At 37.5% G+C, this 25,824-nt stretch overlaps 3 protein-coding genes across 3 annotated transcripts; all 3 read right to left on the bottom strand.

The window, feature by feature from the left end:
• Nucleotides 1-11,207: 11,207 nt before the first annotated feature.
• LOC114349754 (uncharacterized) lies at nucleotides 11,208-13,267 on the bottom strand. The gene is made up of 2 exons (XM_028300240.1): nucleotides 13,191-13,267; nucleotides 11,208-12,159 (listed from the first exon to the last, which is right to left on the bottom strand). Coding segments are annotated over exons 1-2 (954 nt in total). The 5' UTR covers nucleotides 13,193-13,267.
• A 2,935-nt stretch (nucleotides 13,268-16,202) lies between these two features.
• On the bottom strand, nucleotides 16,203-16,763 carry LOC114349744 (uncharacterized). The gene has a single exon (XM_028300228.1). The coding sequence runs from the start codon at nucleotides 16,761-16,763 to the stop codon at nucleotides 16,203-16,205; it is 561 nt and encodes a 186-aa protein (XP_028156029.1).
• Nucleotides 16,764-21,524: 4,761 nt separating this feature from the next.
• On the bottom strand, nucleotides 21,525-23,695 carry LOC114349736 (uncharacterized). The gene is made up of 2 exons (XM_028300217.1): nucleotides 23,631-23,695; nucleotides 21,525-22,488 (listed from the first exon to the last, which is right to left on the bottom strand). Coding segments are annotated over exons 1-2 (966 nt in total). The 5' UTR covers nucleotides 23,633-23,695.
• Between the last annotated feature and the right edge of the window lie 2,129 nt (nucleotides 23,696-25,824).

The following is a 25,824-nucleotide window of genomic DNA, read 5'->3' as shown; positions in this document are numbered from 1 at the left end:
AATGACCTATAATTTTATTATCACTATATCCTTCTTCTGACATGCTACTAATCACTAATTTGGAATGAAAAACTTCGTTCTAGGTATCTTCTATTGTTTTATCACTAATAAGCCATCAATACTGCAAGAAAACAAAAACAAATAAAAATTGCCATGAAAAAAAAAACTAACGTAACTGGTATTGTGGGGGCCGCGCGGACCCCAACACATGCATATCTTCGTCCTGGTGAATGATGCAGTGCTGAAACGCCTGCACCAGACGCGAGTAGCGCCGAAATGAGAATACCAAAAATTTTGGCTGCCCACGATGCGTAGCTTCTTAGAAATCAAAGAAAACGTCATGCGTAGGGGCCGCGCGGCCCCCACGATACCAGTTAAGGGTTAAATATAGTTTCAAGAGGTTTGTGATCACTTTCAACAAAAATCTCATTATGGCCGTAAATAAATTGGTGGAACCTTAAACAGCCAAAAAGAATTGCTAACATCTCTTTTTCTATTTGCGCCCAGCGCTTTTCTGTCGGGGTGAGCGTGCGCGCCGCGTACGCCACGGGCCGCCCGCCCTGCAGCAGGCACGCGCCCAGCCCCTCACTCGACGCGTCCACGCTTAACGTCACCGCCTCGTGCGGCGAGTAGTACCGCAATACGGGGGCACTACTTACCCTGTTTTTGAGTTCATTGAACGCATTTTCATGAACTTCTAGCCACTCAAATATTACTTCTTTTTTAAGTAAAGATCGCAAGGGAGACGCCAATTGTGAATAATTAGGAATAAATCTTGACAAATAATTAGTCATACCCAGGAAACGTTCTAAGTCTTTCTTGTCACTTGGCCTTGGTATATTTTTGATAGAGATTATTCTCGTGCCTGTTGGACTAATACCTTTGCTGTTAAAAGTGTGACCCAAGAATTGTACCTCCGACTTCCCAAATGAACACTTTTCTTTATTGAATTTGACACCAAATTTTTTAGCTCTTTCTATTACCTCCTGTAACCTCATATCATGCTCAATTTTAGTTTCACCCCAAACTAGTAAATCGTCAGCGAATACTTCAACCCCTGGCATAGAAAATATTTTATACATTTCATTATGGAATATTTCTGGAGCACAATTGATACCAAATGGCATTCGCAAGAAACGGAACCTCCCAAACGGTGTAGCAAAAGTGCACAGCTTTGAGCTGGCCTCATCCAGCTTTAGCATCCAAAACCCGTTTTTAGCATCTAATTTAGAAAAGTACTTGGCACTAGTAAGATTGCTTGTTACCTCTTCTAGTGTTGGCAGCTGAAAGTGACAACGGCGTACTGCTTTATTTAGGTGATGTGGATCTAAACAAATTCGCAATTTACCAGGCCGCTCGACTATAACAATATTAGAAACCCAGTCTGTGGGTAAGTCCTCCTTTACAATAATGCCTTGAGCTTGCATTTTATCTAGTTCATCTTTCAATTTGGGAATAATTTTTATTGGAACTTTTCTTGAGCTGTTAACCACTGGAGACACATTTTTATCTATTTCAATTTTATAAATATATGGTAAACAACCAATGCCCTCAAAAACAGTTTCATCAATCTTACAGTTTTTTAGCTCATCAATATTATAAGATCTTGACAACAAATTGAGCTCACAACATGCATTCAGCCCTAAGAGATTGCTACACTTTAGGTTCAAAACATAAACTTTTTGTTTACATTGCCTATTTTTGTGCCGCAATATTGGCTCAAAATATCCTACAACTGGCAGTTTAGATTTACTAACCTCTCTTATTATAGCCTGATTCTGATTAAGTAAACTTTCACAAAATCCTACTTTCTTAAATGCCTCCAGTGACATGACAGATACCTCAGCTCCGCTGTCTAATTTAAAGCTCAATTTTTTATCATTTACAAATATATCATTGTACCAAGCATTTTCATTGTCACTAACTTCATCAATTGATAAAGTACACAGCAATGACTCACGTAACTCGGCGCAGTCCTCTCGATCCTCAGACTCATTCAACTGATTCAACTCACTTACTTGCCTAGATCTACACATTTTAGCAAAATGACCGAATCGCTCACATCGATAGCACTTCACATTACGAGCCCAACACTTGTCACTGGCACTATGATTGCGACCGCACCGATCACATTTAGCCGCTGCCTCCCTCCTGCGCTCCTGCTGTGCTGGGGGACGCGGCTCTCGCCCGCGCTGCTGCTGGCGCGCCCCGAAGGCACGCGCGCGCACCTCGTCCAGCGCGAGGTCGGCGCCGGTCGCGGCCCGCGCGGGGCCCGCTTCACCACTGCCGCCCATGCACCGTTCCGCTTGCTTGCTTGCTGTTTCTGCTGCACGACACCACGACACCGCTTCCTCCAGTTCCAATTTGGGTCTAGTTAACAATCTTTCCCGCATGTCGTTGTCTCTTATCCCTCTAATAATTTGCGTGAGTATCAAGCTGTTACGAAGTTGACCAAACTCACATGACTTGCTTTGTAGTTTAAGCGTGCTCAAAAATTTGTCGAATCCATCTTCTCGCTGGTATGTTTCAAAGAAGACATGTCTCATGTAGTTAACGTTGCGACCGGGATCACAGTGACTGGCAAACTTTGTCACCAGCACATCGTAATTTGTCTTGGCCTCGCGGTCCAATTCCAGTTCCTCCAATATGTCCCGCCCGCTTTTGCCAATTACGTGCATAAACAGAGCTCTAGAAGTTGCCGTCTCTTTGCCGATGGCTATCATATAGTAATCGAAAGCCGATTTCCATTCCCTCCAATTTGTTGCTATGTTGCCCTCGTCCGACATGGCGGCCGGCTGCTGCCACATCGTGTACAACGCTTCACTTTTTATGTTGTGATGAGTTGCTTCCGTCATTTTCCACGTATTTTATTATAGCTTGTCAATCCATACACCCATTAGTTACGCTTCTACCACTTTTACTAGTAAATTCACACCTGACACCATGTAGTATTTAGGAGTAATTGGGATTGATGTTATTAAAACAGCCATGACAAAGCAACTGACGTTTATTGTCTATGACACAGACCATCAATTACTAAACTCTACTCTATGACAAAGGTGATGGTATGGTTGTGCTAAAAACGGTAAAGGTAAAAGGGTAAGTAATGGTAATAAAAGGTAATAGTAATCAGGTACCTAAGAAAGAACATTCAGAGGTAGAATCTTGACATAGCTCTTCAGCTGTGTATGTTAGGTAGGAAGACATTCAGTGAGAGAATCTTACCATGGGTCTTGAGCTGAATGTGTTAGGCAGAACAAACGGTAAGAGAATCTTACCATGGGTCTTTGGCGGCCGAGTGTACCGCTAATTTATTTGTATAGAAGGAGTGCGAGGAAGAAATAACAACGCAAAGTTACGAGTGATAGTCGCGTCAGCCGGTAGGTATAGTGTAATGTGTGACGTTCGGGAGACACAATAAAACAGTTAGATGTGCGCACTGTAGGTTTAATCGTAGTAGAATGAATATTATCCTAAGCTTATATACTAGTGGTTTGCCTAATACGGGGAAAGGATGCGTACACACTACACCTCCCCCCCTTTTTTTTTGAGAAAAAAAAAACGATTTTTTTTTTTTTATGATTTGATTAAAAAAAGTTATACAATACAATAATAATTTTGATTTTAAATAAGAATTCAAACCAAATTAAATTTTGTAAATTCCAAATAATTATGTATGTTTATAGACACAATACTAATATTTCATTAATATGATTGAAATTATATTGATAAAATACATTTTCAAATTGGCTCAATTCAATAAATTTTAAAATGCAAATGAAATAGATAAAATACTCTATAGATGTAATAAAAGCTGTCTCAGTTGGACATTACGATTTTTAGAATTGATAAGATTTGAATTTTACATTGTCGGAGTAGAATGGTATATCTATTGATTTTGAACATTATTATATTACTGTTTTGTCACATCAAGATTTAAACAGATTTCCAAATAATTTCATCATAATGTCAGCCAAAAAAATAAAACCAGCAGTAACTTGAACTGAATTTACAATAAAATAGTAAAATAATCAAGTTGAAATATAAGCAATACCAATAACACAATTATTGTANCAACTCGGCTGGGCAGCGTTCGGGAAACTACGCAACATCTTATCGTCCAAAATACCTCAATGCCTGAAGACTAGAGTGTATAACCAATGTGTGTTACCAGTGATAACTTATGGCTCGGAAACGTGCCCTCTCACTATAGGCCTTATACAGAAGCTCATCAGAAACGAGGAGATCCGTAAACGAACCAAAGTCGCTAACATAGCCCGACGGATTAGCAAGCTGAAGTGGCAATGGANCACCATGTAATATTTAGGAGTAATTGGGATTGATGTTAATAAAACAGCCATGACGATGCAACTGACGTTTATTGTCTATGCCACAGATAATCAATCACTAAACTCTACTCTATGACACCGCCCTTAGCCCTTGAGCCGGCGGGGAGAGGGGGGTTTAAAGGTACCACTTTTCGGTTTTTCGCTTAATCCTCGGAAACTACTTATGTGTCCTAGTGACATGACTACTATGAACCAAAAAAAGCTTATTCAATTTGCTACAGGTGAGATGTTAAATTTTTTCTATATCTTGTATAGTTTTAGCGACATCTGCTCTAGAAGGTCTGTAATATTGGAAATTTTATTTTTGTCTTACATGTTCCTATCAGGAGAAAATCGACTAAATCAATATTGAGCAAACATTCTAGACATGCGGGAGCATGTTAAGCCTAGTTTTAGGGAGGGGACTGCACCGTGCCAATATTTAAACGAACCACTTGGAGCCACTTTTGACTCCTCATCACTCAAAAACTACTGTGCATTAACACCTCAAATTTGGCACATGTGTTGAGACTTGCAAGATAAACATCAGCTTTAAATTTCATAAATATATCTCAAACGATTCTTTAGGTATTGACGTCCAAAAATCTACATGTCTGACCTATAGATCAAATTCTAACCACTTCCAGAGGACCTTGAAGGTTCATATTTGGCATCCAGATAAGTAGATGTGTAAATACAAAGGAACAAATAAAAATCCAGTAAATTTTAACATTTCACAGGTGATAGATAGATTTTAGTGTACTAAATTTCGATTTTTGAACGTTAATATCTAAATCACCGTTTAAGGTATATTTATGAAATTTAAAGCTGATATTTATCTTGCAAGTCTCAACTCATGTGCCAAATTTGAAGTGTTAATGCACAGTAGTTTTTGAGTGATGAGGAGTCAAAAGTGGCTCCAAGTGGTTCGTCTAAATATTCGCACGGTGCAGTCTCCTCCCTGAAACTAGGCTTAACATACTCCTGCATGTCTAGAATGTTTGCTAAATATTGATTTAGTCTATTTTCTCCTGTTGGGAACATGTAAGACAAAAATAAAATTTCCAATATTACAAGCCTTCGAGAGCAGATGCCGCGAAAACTATACAAGATATAGAAAAACTTGACTATCTCACCTGTAGCAAATTGAATAAGCTTTTTTTGGTTCATAGTAGTCATGTCACTAGAACGCATAGTTTCCGAGGATTAAGCGAAAAACCGAAAAGTGGGACCTTTAAACCCCCCTCACCCCGCCGGCTCAAGGGCTAAGGGCGGGGACTTTTGGTATGTTCACCTCCTAACTAGTCTAAATAAAGTCCCGAGGTCAGAAATTGTGTTCCACGGATTTCTCTCTACACCGTCGTTAAAGCATTCATTGACTGGACTAAATTGATTATCTATTGTGTCTAGATTCGCGGAGCTTGAAGGATTAATCATCAATTATACGTAGGTACTTACATTTTTGTCACGTGTAGTAGGTACGCATGTACCTACGTATCTCCCGATGTGTTCTTATTACCACTTCTGAAGTCAAACTGTTCAATCTGACTGAGATCGCAAGCAAAAAAATGGAATTTAATAGCCCAATCATAGTTTACAAATAAGAACGGACGTTTAGCAAATTCTTAGTTTTTGTGTTATCTAAGTCTTACAACAATGGAACTTCCACTGTATCTGTTTTTAAGCGAAAACAAATTACAACTGAATGTCTTGATTTTGTGTAGAGGGCCTCAGTAATTCCAGCTACCAATTTCAGTGCAGTTCTTCCTCTTGATTGTACAACTAACCCGAATCATGAATGATCGAATAACGATTGACCGAAATAATTTTATCCCGAATAATTATTGACTGAAAAAACGTTACGCTTGAATAACGGTTGCCCGAATTTATATTGACCGAATATTTTAAAATATGTATTCGTTAAAGTTAAGTTTAATTATTATGAGAACTATTAGTTTTTTAAGTTCACCCTAAGAGTACTAAGGTACCAATACAATGATAATTATGTTTAAAAATATCCGGTCAATGTACCTAAATTCGGGCAACCGTTATTTTCGGTGAAAAATTATTCGAGTTAAAAGTATTTCGGTCAATCGTTATTCGATCATTCATGATTCGGTCCTAAGTTGTACAATCCTTTTTCGAATATCAAATAGTAGAATTCTTTGCGAAACGAGACTGGATAAGTTTAGTGACACTGTAAACGAAAATCATTTTTTTTTGAGGTAAGTAACTTACGAAAATTTTGTAAATGTAAACTTTGTAAGTAGCTAAACATATTTATCACATAAAACGACAATGTTCGTTCTTCATACATTGTTTGCCTCAGAGCAACAGAGCCGAAAAAATATTTTCTAGGTTCGAAATGATACAACTCTTTATGTATGAACAATGATTGGTGAACGAATCCTATAAACTTATTGATAGCAATATTGTTATCATAACCTCTAAATTACTATTATTGTATTAGGTATATTGATAAAGTTTTTCTGTTACTGACAAAATTCCACGCGGGCGAAGCCGCGGGCGGAAAGCTGCTTAGTAATTTCATATACCGTGTAATGGCTATGCTCACGTGACCTCTGCTCACTCGCTCACCGGCAACGAGCCTGAATCGGGCTGTTCAGTCGAGTTCATTTAGAAACCACCTGTATTGTAAACTGTACTCGACCAAAGTGTGAACGGTGTTTTGGTCAGTTAGCGAGTAGGTACCTACTTAGTTTAGTTACTAAAGGCGAGTTTAGTTAAGTACTCGACTAATGCGAACAAGGCTTTAGTTAACTTACTTTCTTTCTTTCTAAATTTTACGGAAGTTACAAGAGTAGATATTAAAAAAATAAAATTATTTAGCTTAAAAGAAGTTACAACTGTAAAGGCGACTACGCACTCTTCCTTTTGATCATCATTTTGTTAAAAAACAAACTTCATTTAAATTTTTAATAAAATTCTTATTTATAATAATCATAATTTACACAAACATAACGAAAATGTAAGTAAGTTGTATATTATACCTAGCTATTATGTTACGGTAAATGTGATAAAATGTGAAAATTGAGAATGTTACTTGGTATGCAAAATCACTTGAAACCTATGTTACAGTTAAGCTTTTACATTTATAAATACATTAGTTTTTATTTCATTCAAAAATACCCAATAGTTATGACTTATGATTTTATAGGCATTCAAAGTTCGCTTAAATATTGAGTCCCGTCGACGGTCACGTGACCCCGCGTGACGTACATTCACAGTGTCCGCTCACTAGAAAACGGATATAAACATACTTAAATACATTTTTTTTGTAAATACAAACTTATTATACATATTAACACCCAGACCCCTTACAGAAATTAAAATTGAACCAAACCCAAACTTGATGCGATCGTTTTCAGCCAAATGACGTCCACTGCTGGACAAAGGCCTCCCCCAAGGTTTTCCACAATGAACGGTCCTGCGCTGCCCGCATCCAGGCTCTTCCCGCGACCTTCACCAGATCGTCGGTCCACCTAGTAGGAGGCCTGCCCACGCTACGTCTTCCAGCCCGTGGTCGCCACTCGAGAACTTTCCTGCCCCAACGGCCATCGTCTCTACGAGCTATGTGCCCCGCCCACTGCCACTTGATTTTAGCAATTCTGCGAGCTATGTCGGTTACTTTGGTTCTCCTACGGATCTCCTCATTTCTGATTCGATCACGCAGGGAAACTCCGAGCATAGCCCGCTCCATCGCCCTTTGGGTGACCTTGAGCCTTCTTATGAGGCCCATAGTAAGCGACCACGTTTCGGATCCATATGTCAACACTGGCAACACACACTGCTCGAAGACTTTCGTCTTGAGACACTGCGGTATTTCGGACATGAGTATATGGCGAAGCTTCCCGAACGCTGCCCATCCGAGTTGGATTCGACGATTGACCTCTTTCTCGAAGTTGGACCTACCTAACTGGACTGTTTGTCCCAGGTATACATAATTGTCGACAACTTCGAGTGTAGAGTCTCCAACCTTCAGAGGAGTGGGTGCAACACGGACATTAGACATGATTTTTGTCTTGTCCATGTTCATTCTGAGGCCCACTTGTTGAGAGGCTCTACTGAGGCCATCGAGCATTGTGCCTAGATCCTCCAAGGTCTCAGCCATGACTACGATATCGTCCGCGAATCGAAGGTGGGTGATGTACTCGCCGTTGATATTTATGCCAAATCCGTTCCAGTCCAGAAGCTTGAAGACATCTTCCAGGGCGGTGGTAAACAGTTTTGGAGATATGACGTCTCCCTGTCTTACCCCTCGCTGCAACTGGATAGGTTTCGAGTCCCGATCCTGGAGGCGGACCGACATTGTAGCGTTTTTGTACAAACCCCTCAACACTTCGATATATCGATAGTCAATTTGGCACCTTTGGAGAGACTGTAGCACTGCCCAGGTCTCGACCGAATCGAAGGCTTTCTCATAATCCACAAACGCCAGGCAAAGTGGTTGATTATACTCCTCGGTCTTCTGTATAATCTGCCTTAGCGTATGTATGTGGTCTATTGTACTAAAGTTTGAAATGAATTTTTCGGAAACCGGCTTGTTCGGGAGGCTGGAAGTCGTCGAGCCTGCGAGCGAGACGATTCGTAATGACTCTTGAAAACAGCTTGTAGACATGGCTCAGAAGTTTTCCTTCGAGGATGACGGAATTTATACGGAGATGCGATTGTGTCGTTTTATTGCGAATTACCTTCCAGCTCCATCATTAGACCCTGATTACTATATAGAATTAAAATACTCATCAATACAAAACGAACGAGCCCAAACTCGATGCATTTAAGTCGTTTTATTATAGAGTTCCTATGGCCACCTTCCAGCTCCATCATCAGATCAGCTCCATGTCATCATAATATTGCATGGTCATCCAAATCACATGTGTTTGCGAAATTTCAGCTTAATCGGTTGCCTGGAAGTGGGTCTTAATTCAGCTTGCAAGATTCCACCCATACAAATATGAGCCAGTCACTGTAATATGACGTCACGCGCATAAAATGGCGGGCCGGCCGCCGCCCGCACTTTTAAAATTCAATACCTTGGAAACTAATTGACGTATCGAAATAATTCTTTCACGTGTATTTTTTATTTTTAACAGAGAATACAGAAACCTAAAAAACTAAATTAGTGAACATTCTTCATTATAAATAATTACCGGTTATTACGAATAATTACCTCATGATTTGGTAAATGTGATTAATGTGAAATCATTTATGTAGGTACTTACGTGTTACGGTAAATTTGATAAATTGAAGATTAATAATCGCCGGTTATTAAAGTAATAAATGAATTACATTTATCAGTGATTATTAATTATAATGTTACCTTAGTACTAACAAATACATATTATTATCATAGAAGAGAATACGGCTGGTGTATAAGTAGTGCTCGTGTACAGCCCCTCATTTTGAACGTTTTGATATTATATTACATTAATTTATTTTGGCATAATGAGTTTAGAATATTTCTTGCATAATATTACTTTTCCATGATGCCCATAACTCATGTTTTGATTTAAAGTGTCAAATAGGCTAATGGTGCGGCGGAAGTGGCCTTTGGGCCACCCCTAAGCCGCCTATTTGGTTTTATACATAGATAAATTATTTCATATTTATCACATTTACCAAATCATGAGGTAATAAATTCATAATAACCGGTAATAATTCATAATTTTCACATTTATCACATTTACCGTAACATAAAATATGTCAAGGAAAAACTTCTGTGTAACTTTGTAAAACTTTATTTATTACCTAGTTACCTACAATTTAAAGAAAATTTAATGCAATTTATTTTTAAATTTACCTTAAGGTAAAACCACAAAAAGGAGTTTTCTGGAGTGAGATCTGAGGTGGATTTGTGTAAAGCAATCGTAATCATTTGACAGTTCTTAACGTACGATTACTTATTATGTCAAACGCTTTGTTTAACTGACTTTATCGTACGTTATGAACTGTCAAATGATTACGATTGCTTTACACAATTCCATCTCAGGGCTTCCTGATGGCCAGAAGATGTCACCCCTGCCTGAAATTATTTTTTTGTGGGAACACGTCTCTTACATCTAAATGTTCTCATTTGAAGTGTGACACGTAGTCACATCTTGATGAAACCAAGTGCTCCTATCACAGCCTTGCGAATCTTGTAGCTTTGAAATCAAAAAGCTTATCAGCATACCAGTATAGCGCTCTCAAAAAGTAATCATCCTTTCAATTTAACAAATAAATATAAGCAGGGGTGAAGTCTCATTGTTCTCATTCCAGCAGACTTCTTTTTGTGGGGTTACCTTATGAGCAGAGTAGGTATACTCTAATAATCCAAAAACTCTGCAGCATTCATCTATCCTGAATCCATTTCGAAGTAACTCTAACGAAAGTTTTCCAAAACTTTAAAAGTGAATTTTCTTCTGGGCCGTCCTGAACTATGGAAGTATGGATGGACAGTATACTTTTCTATGGTATGGTAAGTAATGGACTTATTATATTTGTAGTTAATTAAAAATATTTTTTTTCCTTGTACTAGACTCGACTCTGACTCACACTCGTGTTTTTTTTGCAGAGGAATGCCTCTGGAGGACCACTTGTTTTCTATTCCAGATTCACTTGTTTTCCATTCCAAATTCCTTGGACGGGTGCTGGTTCATGTTCCCACCAAACTATGGCTCCATTGCAGGGATCAGCTAACTCGACCCACTGACTGTGAACGAATACCGGTATACGTGCCAAGGATCGGGGAACAAGGTTCGAACCTCGCCATATAATTCAAATTCAAATAGTTTATTCAGTACATAAGCCCTTTCCAGGGCACTTATACACGTCCCAAATATAGCTTGCCTTGATCACCGCTTCGGGACAACAAACACATTAATAAGGACGGAAGTGAGGACTTTTGCAGATATCTAATATTAAGTCGCTATAAGGCCTTACATCAGTGAAGACCAGTATACTGTCGTTGCCTTTCTTCAGAACAAAGCTGCTGACTCCATACAACGTGTTGTTGTAAAATAAAAGTGCGCCTGATCTCAGACGTTTGGAATTGTCAACGTTTCTGATACAAATGAAGTAGCCCCAGTACCGGGGCATGTACTCTTCGCAATCTTCAATCACATTTTCGTCCTCATAAAATGCCTTTGACCTCATGTGGGTTTGCCTTTTTGGTTCTCTGTGTAAATAAGTGAGCATCAACGGTTGATCCAATACATCTTCCTCAAACGCTATGGCCGTCAGCATGGGCCCGGCTACTCGGTAGCTGGCCCGATAGCCCACCCCGTACTGTCTGAATGTGTAACGGCCTGGAGTGGGGTTCAAGAATGACACTGGCCCTCCTTTTATTTTTAAAATCATCAAATCGTGTAGTGGGCTGAATTGTTTTTGTAATCCATGCCACAGTTCGCTGGGTGACGTGGCGTTAGGCATCGGTATGATTTGATGAAACCAGTCTATGGGAAAATCGTAATAGTGATAATAGACTTCAGCTTGTGTCACCCGTTTACGCCTATGTAAAGCGCGTACCCGTAAATCATTTAAAAACGTAAAGTACTTGTATTTGGTTAATTCATGTCTGTATGGGTTATATGATGTCAAAACGTGTTGTCTAGTTATAAACACGCCCTGAGTGTAGCGATGTTCGAATAAGATGTTTCCTGGCTTTAAATGGTGATCGTGACATAGTATTAAAACAACTCTGTCGTAAAATATATCCATATCTATGGGTTGTCCATTTCGGTCGGCACGGTCCACCCATCTGAATTGGCTGGTTACGGCTACTTCCGACACGTACCAGGAGGCAAGCAGCAGAACAATGTGGAGTTCGTTCCTGAAGATAAAGAAAAACTTAATAAAATAACTGGTATGAATGGATAATTAATTATGATACGGTAAGTGTGACAAATTGAAAATTTTTAATAATGACCGACAGTCGAGGTAAAAATAAAATAAATTAATCACTAGTGATTATTTAATAATGTGACCATAGTAGTAGTAGGTTCTAACAAATCCTACTAATATCCTACTAATATTATAAATGCGAATGTTTGGATGTCTTATCCGTTTCCAAACCAAAGATATACAAGCTTTAGACTGGCCTGCACAATCCCCTGACTTAAATCCTATTGAGCATGCCTGGGATATGCTTCAGAGAAGAGCTCTTAGGAATTTCCCTGAAGTGATTGTGCATGAAAACCAGCTTTTCTTGCATCTTATTTAGGACTTGGAACAGTATTTCACAACAGGATATTGACACCCTTCTTTTGAGAATGCAGAACCGCTGCAGATGTGTCAGGAGAGTCTCTTAGGTGGATCCACGGATTATTCATTTTAAGTTTTCAACAATTTTTACAAAAATAAAATGTTGTTTTGTTTAGGTTTTGATGTTTCAAAAATAAAGTTTGTTGGAAAGTTAGTTTTAGGTTAAACGCAAGTATTTTAATATTTGAATTTGGCACTCCGCTGTCAATGCAAGGCTTCCAGGCTTCTGGATCAATCACTCGATCTCATGTAGTCTCTGTGTGCTGTATGTTCTAAAATAAATCCGTGGTAATCTTCGTGGTCTTTTCCTTCTTACGCTCCAACTCCAACATGGTAGCAGTAAATTTTGTCTGAGATTTTCCTCTTGTAAGTTTTTTTAAAAATTTCACTTTATCTAAAAGTTTACTATCAGATTAGATAGGTTATTAAACAAGGTTTATTTTAATGTGTCTTAACAAAAAGTTAATAGAATTTTAGTTATTTAGGTTCAATTTATATATCCCTAGCTGGACCATGTTGATGTGTGTAGTTTAGAAACAATCAAGGAGATCACTTGTCGTTTCCACCCTGTATAACCAGCTAATTATACGTACTACTTACATTTTTGTCACGTGTAGTAGATATGACTGTATCTCCCGATGTGTTCTTATTACCACTTCTGAAGTCGAACTGTTGAATCTGAAATCTTAAACAAAAAATGGAATTTATTATACTTAATAGTTTACAAATAAGAACGGACGTTTATCAAATTCTTAGTTTTTGTGTAAGTATTATTTATTTATTTATAAATTACAACGGATGTCTTGTTTTTGTGTACAGTGGACCTGTCCCAGCTACCAATTTCAGTTCCATTCTTTATTTACCATAAACAGAAATTTTTAAAACTAACGCAAACTAAGTTATTTCTTTTATCAAATGTTAATTCTTTGCGAAACGAGACTAATCAGTTGTAAACTGTACTCGACCAAAGTGTGAACGGTGTTTTGGTCAGTAGCGAATAGTTTAGTTACTAAATGGGAGTTTAGTTACTCGACTAGTGCGAACAAGGCTTTAGTTTCTTTCTTTCTATAACTAAGCGCAGACCATCGATTTTTCGTCGGCCGATAGTTTAGTCGGGCAGTTGATCAGTATGGATGTATGGAAGTGCGCACATTACACCGATTTGATTTGGCCGATTTTTCATACAATTTAAAATCGTGCACAACTATCGGCCAACTAAAAATCGGTGGTCTGCGGCTAGTCTTACGGAAGCAACTACAAGCGTAAAGGCGACTACGCACTCTTCAAAAATTCAGGCAGTGACGAATAGGTACTTGGTAAACCCTTTTGATCATCATTTTGTTAAGAAAAGAAGCAAACTTCATTTCAATTTTTAATACTTTATTCCTATTTATAATAAGTAGGTTTTTTGCATCGCCTTACTCTTTCTGCATGACCCGTGGTTGACTGGCAGAGAATGCCATCCGGCATTAAGTCCGGCACAGTGCATTGTTAGTTTGTGTGCTGAAGTTTAAATAAATAAAAATAAATAATCATCATACGTCGGGCCTTTACATCAATTCGTATCCCGGCAGTACTTGAACCCTTAGGTATCTGTCGAGATGATGGTAAAAGGCCCGACGGTATGACATTAATTCCTTGGTCTAAGGGTCGGGCATTGGTCTGGGATGCGACGTGCTGTGACACTCTTGCCCCCTCCCATGTGCCTTCCACGTCGAAGGCTGCAGGCGCTGCGGCTGCTTCAGCGGAATCTTTGAAAAAAAGCAAATATTCCGCTTTAGACAGCTGCTACCGTTTTGTACCTTTCGGCGTGGAAACGCTGGGACCTTGGGGCCCGGAGGCCAAAAAGCTTTTCACTGAGCTTTCCTCCCGCATCATCGAGGTTACCGGTGACTAGAAGGCCGGGTTCTACCTTGGCCAGCGTTTAAGCTTAGCGATCCAACGCGGAAACGCTGCCAGCCTTTTGGGCACCGCTAACCTCACCGACAGATCTGGGGATAGGGATACTTTTTTAATTTAACTTTTATTTTCCTTTTTTGTAAATATTGTATTTTTTTGTATATAGTATAGTTTTTAAGTTTGTAAATTACCTGTACAAATTTAGTTTGTTGTTCTGAATAAAATAATGTCTAATTAAAAAAAAAAACATCATAATTTACACAAACATAATGAAAATGTAAGTAAGTTGTATATTATAATATTATGTTACGGTAAATGTGATAAAATGTGAAAATTATGAATGGTAAATAAACCTCATGATTTGGTAAATGTGATTAATGTGAAATCATTTATGAACTTACGTGTTACGGTAAATTTAATGAATTGTAAATGATTAATAATCGCCGGTTATTAAAGTAATAAATGACGTTTATCAGTGATTAATTAATAATGTTGCCTTAGTACTAACAAATATCATAGAAGAGAACAACGGCTGGTGTATAAGTAAGTGCTCGTGTACAGTACAGCCCCTCATTTTGATATCATATTATATTATATTAATTTATTTTGGAATCATTATGCCAAAGTAAATTAATATAATAATATGATAAACTCATTAGTTTAGAATATTTCTTACATAATATTACTTTTCCATGATGCCCATCCCATAACATAATATTGTTTTGATTTAAAGTGTCAAATAGGCTAAGGTGCGGTGAGGGTGGCCCTTTGGCCACCCCTAAGCCGCCTATTTAGTATTATACAGGGTGGCCCAGAGAGAAATTCAGTTTTGAAAATTCAAGTAAAAAATCTGTAATTTTGTAGTACTTTATTCATTACAATTCAAAGAAAATTAAATGAAATTTATTTTAAAATTTACCTTTATTAAATTACATCGCCTAAAAGACTTCCTTGACGCTTACAACATTCGATCAATATACATCAAAATCCTGAAATGCGTTCGTTGGGATTACCTCGAAACCTATTTTCCATTTTTTCCCGAATGTTCAGCTTCATTTGCTCATTTGCTGCATGGTTGTTGGATTATAAAAGTATACTTTATTCTTAAGGTAACACCACAAAAAGGAGTTTTCTGGAGTGAGATTAGGGCTTTCTGGTGGCCAGGAGATACCCCTGTCTGAAATATTTTTTTTGTAGGAATATGTCTCTTACCATCTAAATGCTGTCATTTGAAGTGTGACACGTAGGGGCTACCCCATCATCATGAAACCAAGTGCTCCTGTTATAGCCTTGCGAATCTTGCCACTTTGAAATCAAAAAGCTTTACAGTATGCCAGTATGGCGCTCTCAAAAATTAAAGTTTTCCAAAACTTTAAAAGTTAATTTTCTTCTGAGCCACCCTGTACCTACTATGGAAGCATGGATGGACAGTATTCTTTTCTATGGTATGGTAAGTAATGGGCTCATAAATATTTGTAGTTAATTAAAAATATTTTTTTCCTTGTACTAGACTCGACCACACCCGCGCTCCGATGACGCCCCGACCACACTCGAGCGCGGCGGCGGCGTGCACTACCCGCATAAGAGCGCACCGCCTCCCCTCAAACTACCCTCAAGAGAATGATCAATAAAACACACTTAACATAACTTTTTTTACTCATTTATTACAATTCGATCCGTCGTCTACACTTGAATGATTAAACGACGAAGTCATTAATAAGGACGGAAGTGAGGACTTTTGCAGATATCTAATATTAAGTCGCTATAAGGCCTTACATCAGTGAAGACCAGTATACTGTCGTTCCCTTTCTTCAGAACAAAGCTGCTGACTCCATACAACGTGTTGTTGTAAAATAAAAGTGCGCCTGATCTCAGACGTTTGGAATTGTCAACGTTTCTGATACAAATGAAGTAGCCCCAGTACCGAGGCATGTACTCTTCGCAATCTTCAATCACATTTTCGTCCTCATAAAATGCCTTTGACCTCATGTGGGTGTGAGTTCTGTGCCACTCTGGTTCTTTATGTAAATAAGTGAGCATCAACGGTTGATCCAATAAATCTTCCTCAAACGCTATGGCCGTCAGCATGGGACCGGCTACTCGGTAGCTGGCCCGATAGCCCACCCCGTACTGTCTGAATGTGTAACGGCCTGGAGTGGGGTTTAAGAACGATACTGGCCCTCCTTTTATTTTTAAAATCATTAAATCGTGTAGTGGGCTGAATCGTTTTTGTAAACCATGCCACAGTTCGCTGGGTGACGTGGCGTTAGGCATCGGTATGATTTGATGAAACCAGTCTATGGGAAAATCTAAAGTGTGATAATAGACTTCAGCTTGTGTCACCCGTTTACGCCTATGTAAAGCGCGTACCCGTAAATCATTTAAAAACGTAAAGTACTCGTATTTGGTTAATTCTTGTCTGTATGGGTTATATGATGTCAAAACGTGTTGTTTAGTTATAAACACGCCCTGAGTGTAGCGATTTTCGTGATACTGGTTTCCTGGATCTATTTTACGAGTAAGACATAGTATTAAAACAACTCTGTCGTAAAATATATCCATATCTATGGGTTGTCCATTTTGGTCGGCACGGTCCACCCATCTGAATTGCCTTTTTAATACGGCTACTTCCGACACGTACCAGGAGGCAAGCAGCAGAACAATGTGCAGTTCGTTCCTGGAGACAACGAAAAAGTTAATAAAATAACTGGTATGGATGGATAGTTATGATACGGTAAATGTGATAAATTATTAATAATTACCGACAGTCCAGGTAAAAGTAAAATAAATTAATCACATTTATTAGTGATTATTTAAAGAACACCGGCTCATGTACAGCGCTCGTGTACGTACAGCCACACATTTTGATATGATATATTAATATAAATTGGCATAATGAGTTTGGAATGTTTCTTGCTTAATATTACTTTGCCATGATACCCAAAACATACTGTTTTGATTTAAAGTGTCAAATAGGTTACCCCTAAGCCGCCTATTTCGTTTTATACATACCTACATATTAATAATAACCGGTAATTATTAATAATTTTCACATTTATCACATTTACCGTAACACGAGTTGTATTACACTATACATAATAATATGACATTAAAGATTTTATTGACATCAAATCCTAACATTTATGTAAAATTCAATTAAATTTGCTGTAATATAATATTAAATACTTGAAATGTAATTTTTCATGCTATTTGTAATGGCGAAACATGACGTGCACTACTAAAATCTGTAAAATCTTTAAGTTGTATACCATGTTTTACGCAAATACAAATTCTGATTCTGACACAAAGTGTCGAGTCAGGAAATATACACATCAACATGGTCTAGGGATATTTCAATTAAACCTAAATAACTAAAATTCTATGAACTTTTTGTTAAGACATCTACACATTAAAATAAACCCTGTTTAATATCCTATCTAATCTGATACCTAATAAACTTTTAGATAAAGTTAAATTAAAAAAAAAAACTTACAAGAAGAGGAAAAACTCAGACAAAATTTCAATCTTAACTTTATTTTTGTAACATCAAAATCTAAACTAAACAACTATTTTTTTATAAAAATTGTTGAAAACTTAAAATTTATAATCCGTGGAACCTAAGACTCTAAGACTCTCCTGACACATCTGCAGCGGATCTATATAATTATTATTCAAAACAAGGGTGTCAATATCCTATTGTGGAATACTGTCCCAAGTCAGTAATAGAATATTAGTTATTAAGGTTCAATTTAAATATCTCTAGACCATGTTGATGTGTGTAGTTTAGAAACAATCAAGTGATATCACTTGTCGTTTCCACCCTGTATAACCAGCTAATTATACGTACTTACATTTTTGTCACGTGTAGTAGGTACGTATACTGTACCTACGCACGATATCTCCCGATGTGTTCTTATTACCACTTCTGAAGTCGAACTGTTGAATCTGAAATCTTAAACAAAAAATGGAATTTATTAAAATAGTTTACAAATAAGAACGGACGTTTATCAAATTCTTAGTTTTTGTGCAAGTATTATTATTTATTTACATATTTATAAATTACAACGGATGTCTTGTTTTTGTGTACAGTGGGCCTCAGTTCCAGCTATTAATTTCAGTTATTCTTTCTTTTATCGAATGGTAATTCTTTGCGAAACGAGGAATAATTACTTGTAAACTGTACTCAACCACAGTGTGAACGGTGTTATGGTCAGTAGCGAGTAGTTTAGTTACTAAATGCGAGTTTAGTTACTCATTCGACTAGTGCGAACAAGGCTTTAGTTTCTTTCTTTCTAAATTTAAGAGTAGGCGCACACCGTTGATTTTTCGGCGGCCGATTGTTTAGTCGGGCAGTTGATCAGTATGGATGTATGGAAGTGCGCACATTACACCGATTTGATTTGGCCGATTTTTCATACAATAAAATCGGGCACAACTATCGGCCAACTAAAAATCGGTGGTGGCGGCTAGTCTTACGGAAGCAACTTACAAGCGTAAAGGCGACTACCAGTGGCGGCGTAGCATGGGTTGGCACCCGGGGCGATCACCCCCCTCCCCCCCGTCATAAGTCCTAAGGCACCCCCTGGTACACCCCCGGATTTTGGGGTTACCTACCGATTCAAAGATTGAAAGACAATCGCACCTCCCCCCCCCGTATCCATGATAGACCGCAGATTTGCCATGCAGATGCGCNCCACAACCGCGCTCCGATGACGCCCCGACCACACTCGAGCGCGGCGGCGGCGTGCACTACCCGCATAAGAGCGCACCGCCTCCCCTCAAACTACCCTCAAGAGAATGATCAATAAAACACACTTAACATAACTTTTTTTACTCATTTATTACAATTCGATCCGTCGTCTACACTTGAATGATTAAACGACGAAGTCATTAATAAGGACGGAAGTGAGGACTTTTGCAGATATCTAATATTAAGTCGCTATAAGGCCTTACATCAGTGAAGACCAGTATACTGTCGTTGCCTTTCTTCAGAACTAAGCTGCTGACTCCATACAACGTGTTGTTGTAAAATAAAAGTGCGCCTGATCTCAGACGTTTGGAATTGTCAACGTTTCTGATACAAATGAAGTAGCCCCAGTACCNTTGAAAGACAATCGCACCTCCCCCCCCCGTATCCATGTTAGACCGCAGATTTGCCATGCAGATGCGCCAGTGAGTACTAATCTGCGCGACTTGTGTCACCCCCTAATGCTTGGCACCCGGGGCGGACCGCCCCTACCGCCCCCCCCTTACGCCGCTACTGGCGACTACGCACTCTTAAAAAATTCAGGCAGTAACGAATAGGTAGGTACTAGGTAAACCCTTTTGATCATCATTTTGTTAAGAAGCAAACTTAATTTCAATTTTTAATACTTTATTCCTATTTATAATAAGTAGGCTTATTATCAAAAATGTAAATTTTTTGCATCGCCTTACTCTTTCTGCATGACCCGTGGTTGACTGGCAGAGAATGCCATCCGGCATTAAGTCCGCCACAGTGCATTGTTAGTTTGTGTGCTGAAGTTTAAATAAATAAAAATAAATAATCATCATAATTTACACACACACAGCCACACATAACGAAAATGTAAGTAAGTTGTATATTATATTATGTTACGGTAAATGTGATAAAATGTGAAAATTATGAATAATTACCGGTGAATAATTACCTCATGATTTGGTAAATGTGATTAATGTGAAATCATTTATGTACTTACGTGTTACGGTAAATTAAATAAATTGAAAATGATTAATAATCGCCGGTTATTAAAGTAATAAATGACGTTTATCAGTGATTAATTAATAATTTTACCTTAGTACTAACAAATATCATAGAAGAGAACAACGGCTGGTGCATAAGTAAGTGCTCGTGTACAGTACAGCCCCTCATTTTGAACGTTTTGATATCATATTAAATTATATTAATTTATTTTGGAATCATTATGCCAAAATAAATTAATATAATATGATAAACTCATTAGTTTAGAATATTTCTTACATAATATTACTTTTCCATGATGACATAATATTACATAACATAATATGGTTTTGATTTAGTGTCAAATAGGCTAAGGTGCGGTGGGGGTGGCCCTTGGGCCACCGCTAAGCCGCCTATTTAGTATTATACAGGGTGGCCCAGAGAGAAATTCAGTTTTGAAAATTCAAGTAAAAAATCTGTAATTTTGTAGAACTTTATTCATTACAATTCAAAGAAAATTAAATGAAATTTATTTTAAAATTTACCTTTATTAAATTACATCGCCTAAAAGATTTCCTTGACGCTTACAACATTCGATCAATATACATCAAAATCCTGAAATGCGTTCGTTGGGATTACCTCGAAACCTATTTTCCATTTTTTCCCGAATGTTCAGCTTCATTTGCTCATTTGCTGCATGGTTGTTGGATTATAAAAGTATACTTTATTCTTAAGGTAACACCACAAAAAGGAGTTTTCTGGAGTGAGATTAGGGCTTTCTGGTGGCCAGGAGATACCCCTGTCTGAAATTATTTTTTTGTGGGAACATGTCTCTTACCATCTAAATGCTGTCATTTGAAGTGTGACACGTAGCCCCATCATCATGAAACCAAGTGCTCCTGTTATAGCCTTGCGAATCTTGCCACTTTGAAATCAAAAAGCTTTTCAGCATGCCAGTATGGCGCTCTCAAAAATTAAAGTTTTCCAAAACTTTAAAAGTTAATTTTCTTCTGGGCCACCCTGTAAGTACCTACTATGGAAGCATGGATGGACAGTATTCTTTTCTATGGTATGGTAAGTAATGGGCTCATAAATATTTGTAGTCTATTAAAAATATTTTTTTCCTTGTACTAGACTCGACCACAACCGCGCTCCGATGACGCCCCGACCACACTCGAGCGCGGCGGCGGCGTGCACTACCCGCATAAGAGCGCACCGCCTCCCCTCAAACTACCCTCAAGAGAATGATCAATAAAACACACTTAACATAACTTTTTTTACTCATTTATTACAATTCGATCCGTCGTCTACACTTGAATGATTAAACGACGAAGTCATTAATAAGGACGGAAGTGAGGACTTTTGCAGATATCTAATATTAAGTCGCTATAAGGCCTTACATCAGTGAAGACCAGTATACTGTCGTTGCCTTTCTTCAGAACTAAGCTGCTGACTCCATACAACGTGTTGTTGTAAAATAAAAGTGCGCCTGATCTCAGACGTTTGGAATTGTCAACGTTTCTGATACAAATGAAGTAGCCCCAGTACCGGGGCATGTACTCTTCGCAATCTTCAATCACATTTTCGTCCTCATAAAATGCCTTTGACCTCGTGTGGGTGTGAGTTTTGTGCAAATCTGGTTTTTTATGTAAATAAGTGAGCATCAACGGTTGATCCAATAAATCTTCCTCAAACGCTATGGCCGTCAGCATGGGCCCGGCTACTCGGTAGCTGGCCCGATAGCCCACCCCGTACTGTCTGAATGTGTAACGGCCTGGAGTGGGGTTCAAGAATGACACTGACCCTCCTTTTCTTTTTAAAATCATCAAATCGTGTAGTGGGCTGAATCGTTTTTGCAATCCATGCCACAGTTCGCTGGGTGATGTGGCGTTAGGCATCGGTATGATTTGATGAAACCAGTCTATGGGAAAATCTAAAGTGTGATAATAGACTTCAGCTTGTGTCACCCGTTTACGCCTATGTAAAGCGCGTACCCGTAAATCATTTAAAAACGTAAAGTACTCGTATTTGGTTAATTCTTGTCTGTATGGGTTATATGATGTCAAAACGTGTTGTTTAGTTATAAACACGCCCTGAGTGTAGCGATTTTCGTGATACTGGTTTCCTGGGTCTATTTTACGAGTAGGACATATTATTAAAACAACTCTGTCGTAAAATATATCCATATCTATGGGTTGTCCATTTTGGTCGGCACGGTCCACCCATCTGAATTGCCTTGTTAATACGGCTACTTCCGACACGTACCAGGAGGCAAGCAGCAGAACAATGTGCAGTTCGTTCCTGAAGACAACGAAAAAGTTAATAAAATAACTGGTATGGATGGATAGTTATGATACGGTAAATGTGATAAATTATTAATAATTACCGACAGTCCAGGTAAAAGTATCACATATCACATCACATTTACTTATTAGTGATTATTTAAAGAACACCGGCTCATGTACAGCGCTCGTCACGTACAGCCACACATTTTGATATGATATATTAATATAATTTGGCATAATGAGTTTGGAATGTTACTTTGCCATGATGCCCAAAACATACTGTTTTGATTTAAAGTGTCAAATAGGTTACCCCTAAGCCGCCTATTTCGTTTTATACATACCTACATATTATTAATAATAACCATTTATCACATTTACCGTAACAGATAGGTAGGTACACGAGTTGTATTACACTATACATAATAATATGACATTAAAGATTTTATCGACATAAATCCTAACATTTATGTAAAATTCAATTAAATTTGCTGTAATATAATATTAAATACTTGAAATGTAATTTTTCATGCTATTTGTAATGGTGAAACATGACGTGCACTACTAAAATCTGTAAAATCTTTAAGTTGTAATACCAAATACCATGTTTTACGCAAATACAAATTCTGATTCTGACACAAAGTGTCGAGTCGGGAAATATACACATCAACATGGTCTAGGGATATTTCAATTGAACCTAAATAACTAAAATTCTATTAACTTTTTGTTAAGACATCTACACATTAAAATAAACGCTGTTTAATATCCTATCTAATCTGATAATAAACTTTTAGATAAAGTTAAATTAAAAAAAAAAACTTACAAGAAGAGGAAAAACTCAGACAAAATTTCAATCTTAACTTTATTTTTGAAACATCTAAACCTAAACTAAACAACATTTTTTTTATAAAAATTGTTGAAAACTTAAAATTAATAATCCGTGGAACCGTGGACTCTCCTGACACATCTGCAGCGGTTCTGCATATTATTCAAAACATCCTATTGTGGAATACTGTCCTAAGTCAGTAATAGAATTTTAGTTATTAAGGTTCAATTTAAATATCCCTAGACCATGTTGATGTGTGTAGTTTAGAAACAATCAAGAGATATCACTTGTCGTTTCCACCCTGTATAACCAGCTAATTATACCTACGTACTTACATTTTTGTCACGTGTAGTACATATGTATCTTCCGATGTGTTCTTATTACCACTTCTGAAGTCGAACTGTTGAATCCGAAATCTTAAACAAAAAAACCGACTCCAAAAAACCTACACTAAAAAGTAGAAAAATAATTACTAATTACCTACTTATTTATTAGGACGAATTATTAATATTTATGTAGGTATACCATGATTGATACTTTTGGAGTCGGTGCAGGCAAACTTTACATGTTTCATAATCTTGGCACCGACTCCAGAAGTATCAATCATGGTATACCTACATAAATATTAATAATTCGTCCTAATAAATAAGTAGGTAATTAGTAATTATTTTTCTACGTTTTAGTGTAGGTTTTTTGGAGTCGGTTTTATTTTTTTTTATAAAATTTTACTTATTTCTTGCATTTTAGTTAACTAATTATTACCTTGATGTTACCACTGAAGGTAGGCAGTACATTGAGACCATATTCTTCATGTCTAGTGTAAAATAATATTCCCTACAAAATAAATTGGTGCATAATCGGCGAAGATATTGCGTATAAAAAAGTTCATCCCCAATTTTCCACCCTTGGGGGAGAAATATTTTCTTCAAATTCGCATGAAACCACCCTTTTGATAATACCTATTCAACAAAAAAATAATCGTTCAAATTGGTTTATAATCGGCGGAGATATTGCGTATAAAAAAGTTCATCCCCGATTTTCCACCCTTGGGGGTTGTTTTTTATATTATTAAATTTAAATGGGACCACCCTTGAGCTATTACCTATACGCCGAAAAAAGATTTGTTCAAATCGGTTCATAATTGGCGGAGTTATCGCGTAACAAACATAGAAAAAAAAAAAAACATACGGGTCGAATTGAGAACCTCCTCCTTTTTTGAAGTCGGTTGAAAATGGAATTTATTATAATAGTTTACAAATAAGAACGGACGTTTATCAAATTCTTAGTTTTTGTGTAAGTATTATTTATCTATATATATAAAAGAAAGTCGTGTTAGTTACTTCGCTTATAACTCAAGAACGGCTGAACCGATTTAGCTGAAAATTGCCAGGGAGGTAGTTTAGAGCCAGGAGAAGGACATAGGATACTTTTTATCCCGTACGAAATTAAAAAAAAAGTCTGCTTATTTATTGCCATTAAGGCGGAACAAAGTTCGCCGGGTCAGCTAGTTTATTTATAAATTACAACGGATGTCTTGTTTTTGTGTACAGTGGGCTTCAGTTCCAGCTATTAATTTCAGTTCTTTCTTTTATCGAATGGTACTAATTCTTTGCGAAACGAGGACTAATTACTTGTAAACTGTACTCAACCACAGTGTGAACGGTGTTTTGGTTAGTAGCGAGTAGTTTAGTTACTAAATGCGAGTTTAGTTACTCATTCGACTAGTACGAAATAGGCTTTAGTTTATTTCTTTCTAAATTTAAATGTAGGCGCACACCGTTGATTTTTCGGCGGCCGATAGTTTAGTCGGGCAGTTGATCAGTATGAGCATGTATGGGAGTGCGCACACTACGCCGATTCGATTTGACCGATTATTCATACAAATTAAAATCGGGCACAACTATCGGCCAACTAAAAATCGGTGATCTGAGCCTAGTCTTACGGAAGCAACTTACAAGCGTAAAGGCGACTACGCACCCTTCAAAAATTCAGGCAGTGACGAATACCTACTAATCCCTTGTGATCATCATTTTAGAAACAAACTTCACTTCAATTTTTAATAACTTTATTCATATTTATAATAATCATAATTTACACAAACATAACGAAATGTAAGTTGTATATACTCAATACGTTTGTAGCGAGTGCATTAACTTAACTCGAAATAAAAATAATTAAAGGTAATAATTATGAAGGGCACACATATTGCACAATTTGTCGTTAGTGTTCTGGGGCCAAAACTGTGGATAAAAATATATTGTGACCGAAGACTTCCCATATAAAAGCTGTTATCAACTATTTCTACTTACACACTAAGCATATCGAAAAATAACTATGAAATATCACACATTACATGTTACCTTACAATTTACGGTCAATGCTGTCGACTACGTATAGGTAATATTCAAATTTTATTGAAAAAATGGCATTAAAATTTGTTAAGTTAGCTTTTTCTTTTTTTTGCCGCAGAAAAATAAATAAGTAAGCATCACTGTCCACAGCGGCATAGCGTACTATGTAAAGTCCGGT

The sequence above is a fragment of the Ostrinia furnacalis genome, unplaced genomic scaffold (assembly GCF_004193835.3).
Source record: "Ostrinia furnacalis isolate ACB-3 unplaced genomic scaffold, ASM419383v2 OfSCF0070, whole genome shotgun sequence".
Lineage (NCBI taxonomy): Eukaryota > Metazoa > Arthropoda > Insecta > Lepidoptera > Crambidae > Ostrinia > Ostrinia furnacalis.
This window is presented reverse-complemented; position numbering and strand designations above follow the sequence as displayed.

Bases quoted from the DNA above. Each gene is read 5' to 3' on its own strand.
- LOC114349744 (XM_028300228.1), bottom strand. From the start codon at position 16,763: ATGCCTAACGCCACGTCACCCAGCGAACTGTGGCATGGTTTACAAAAA.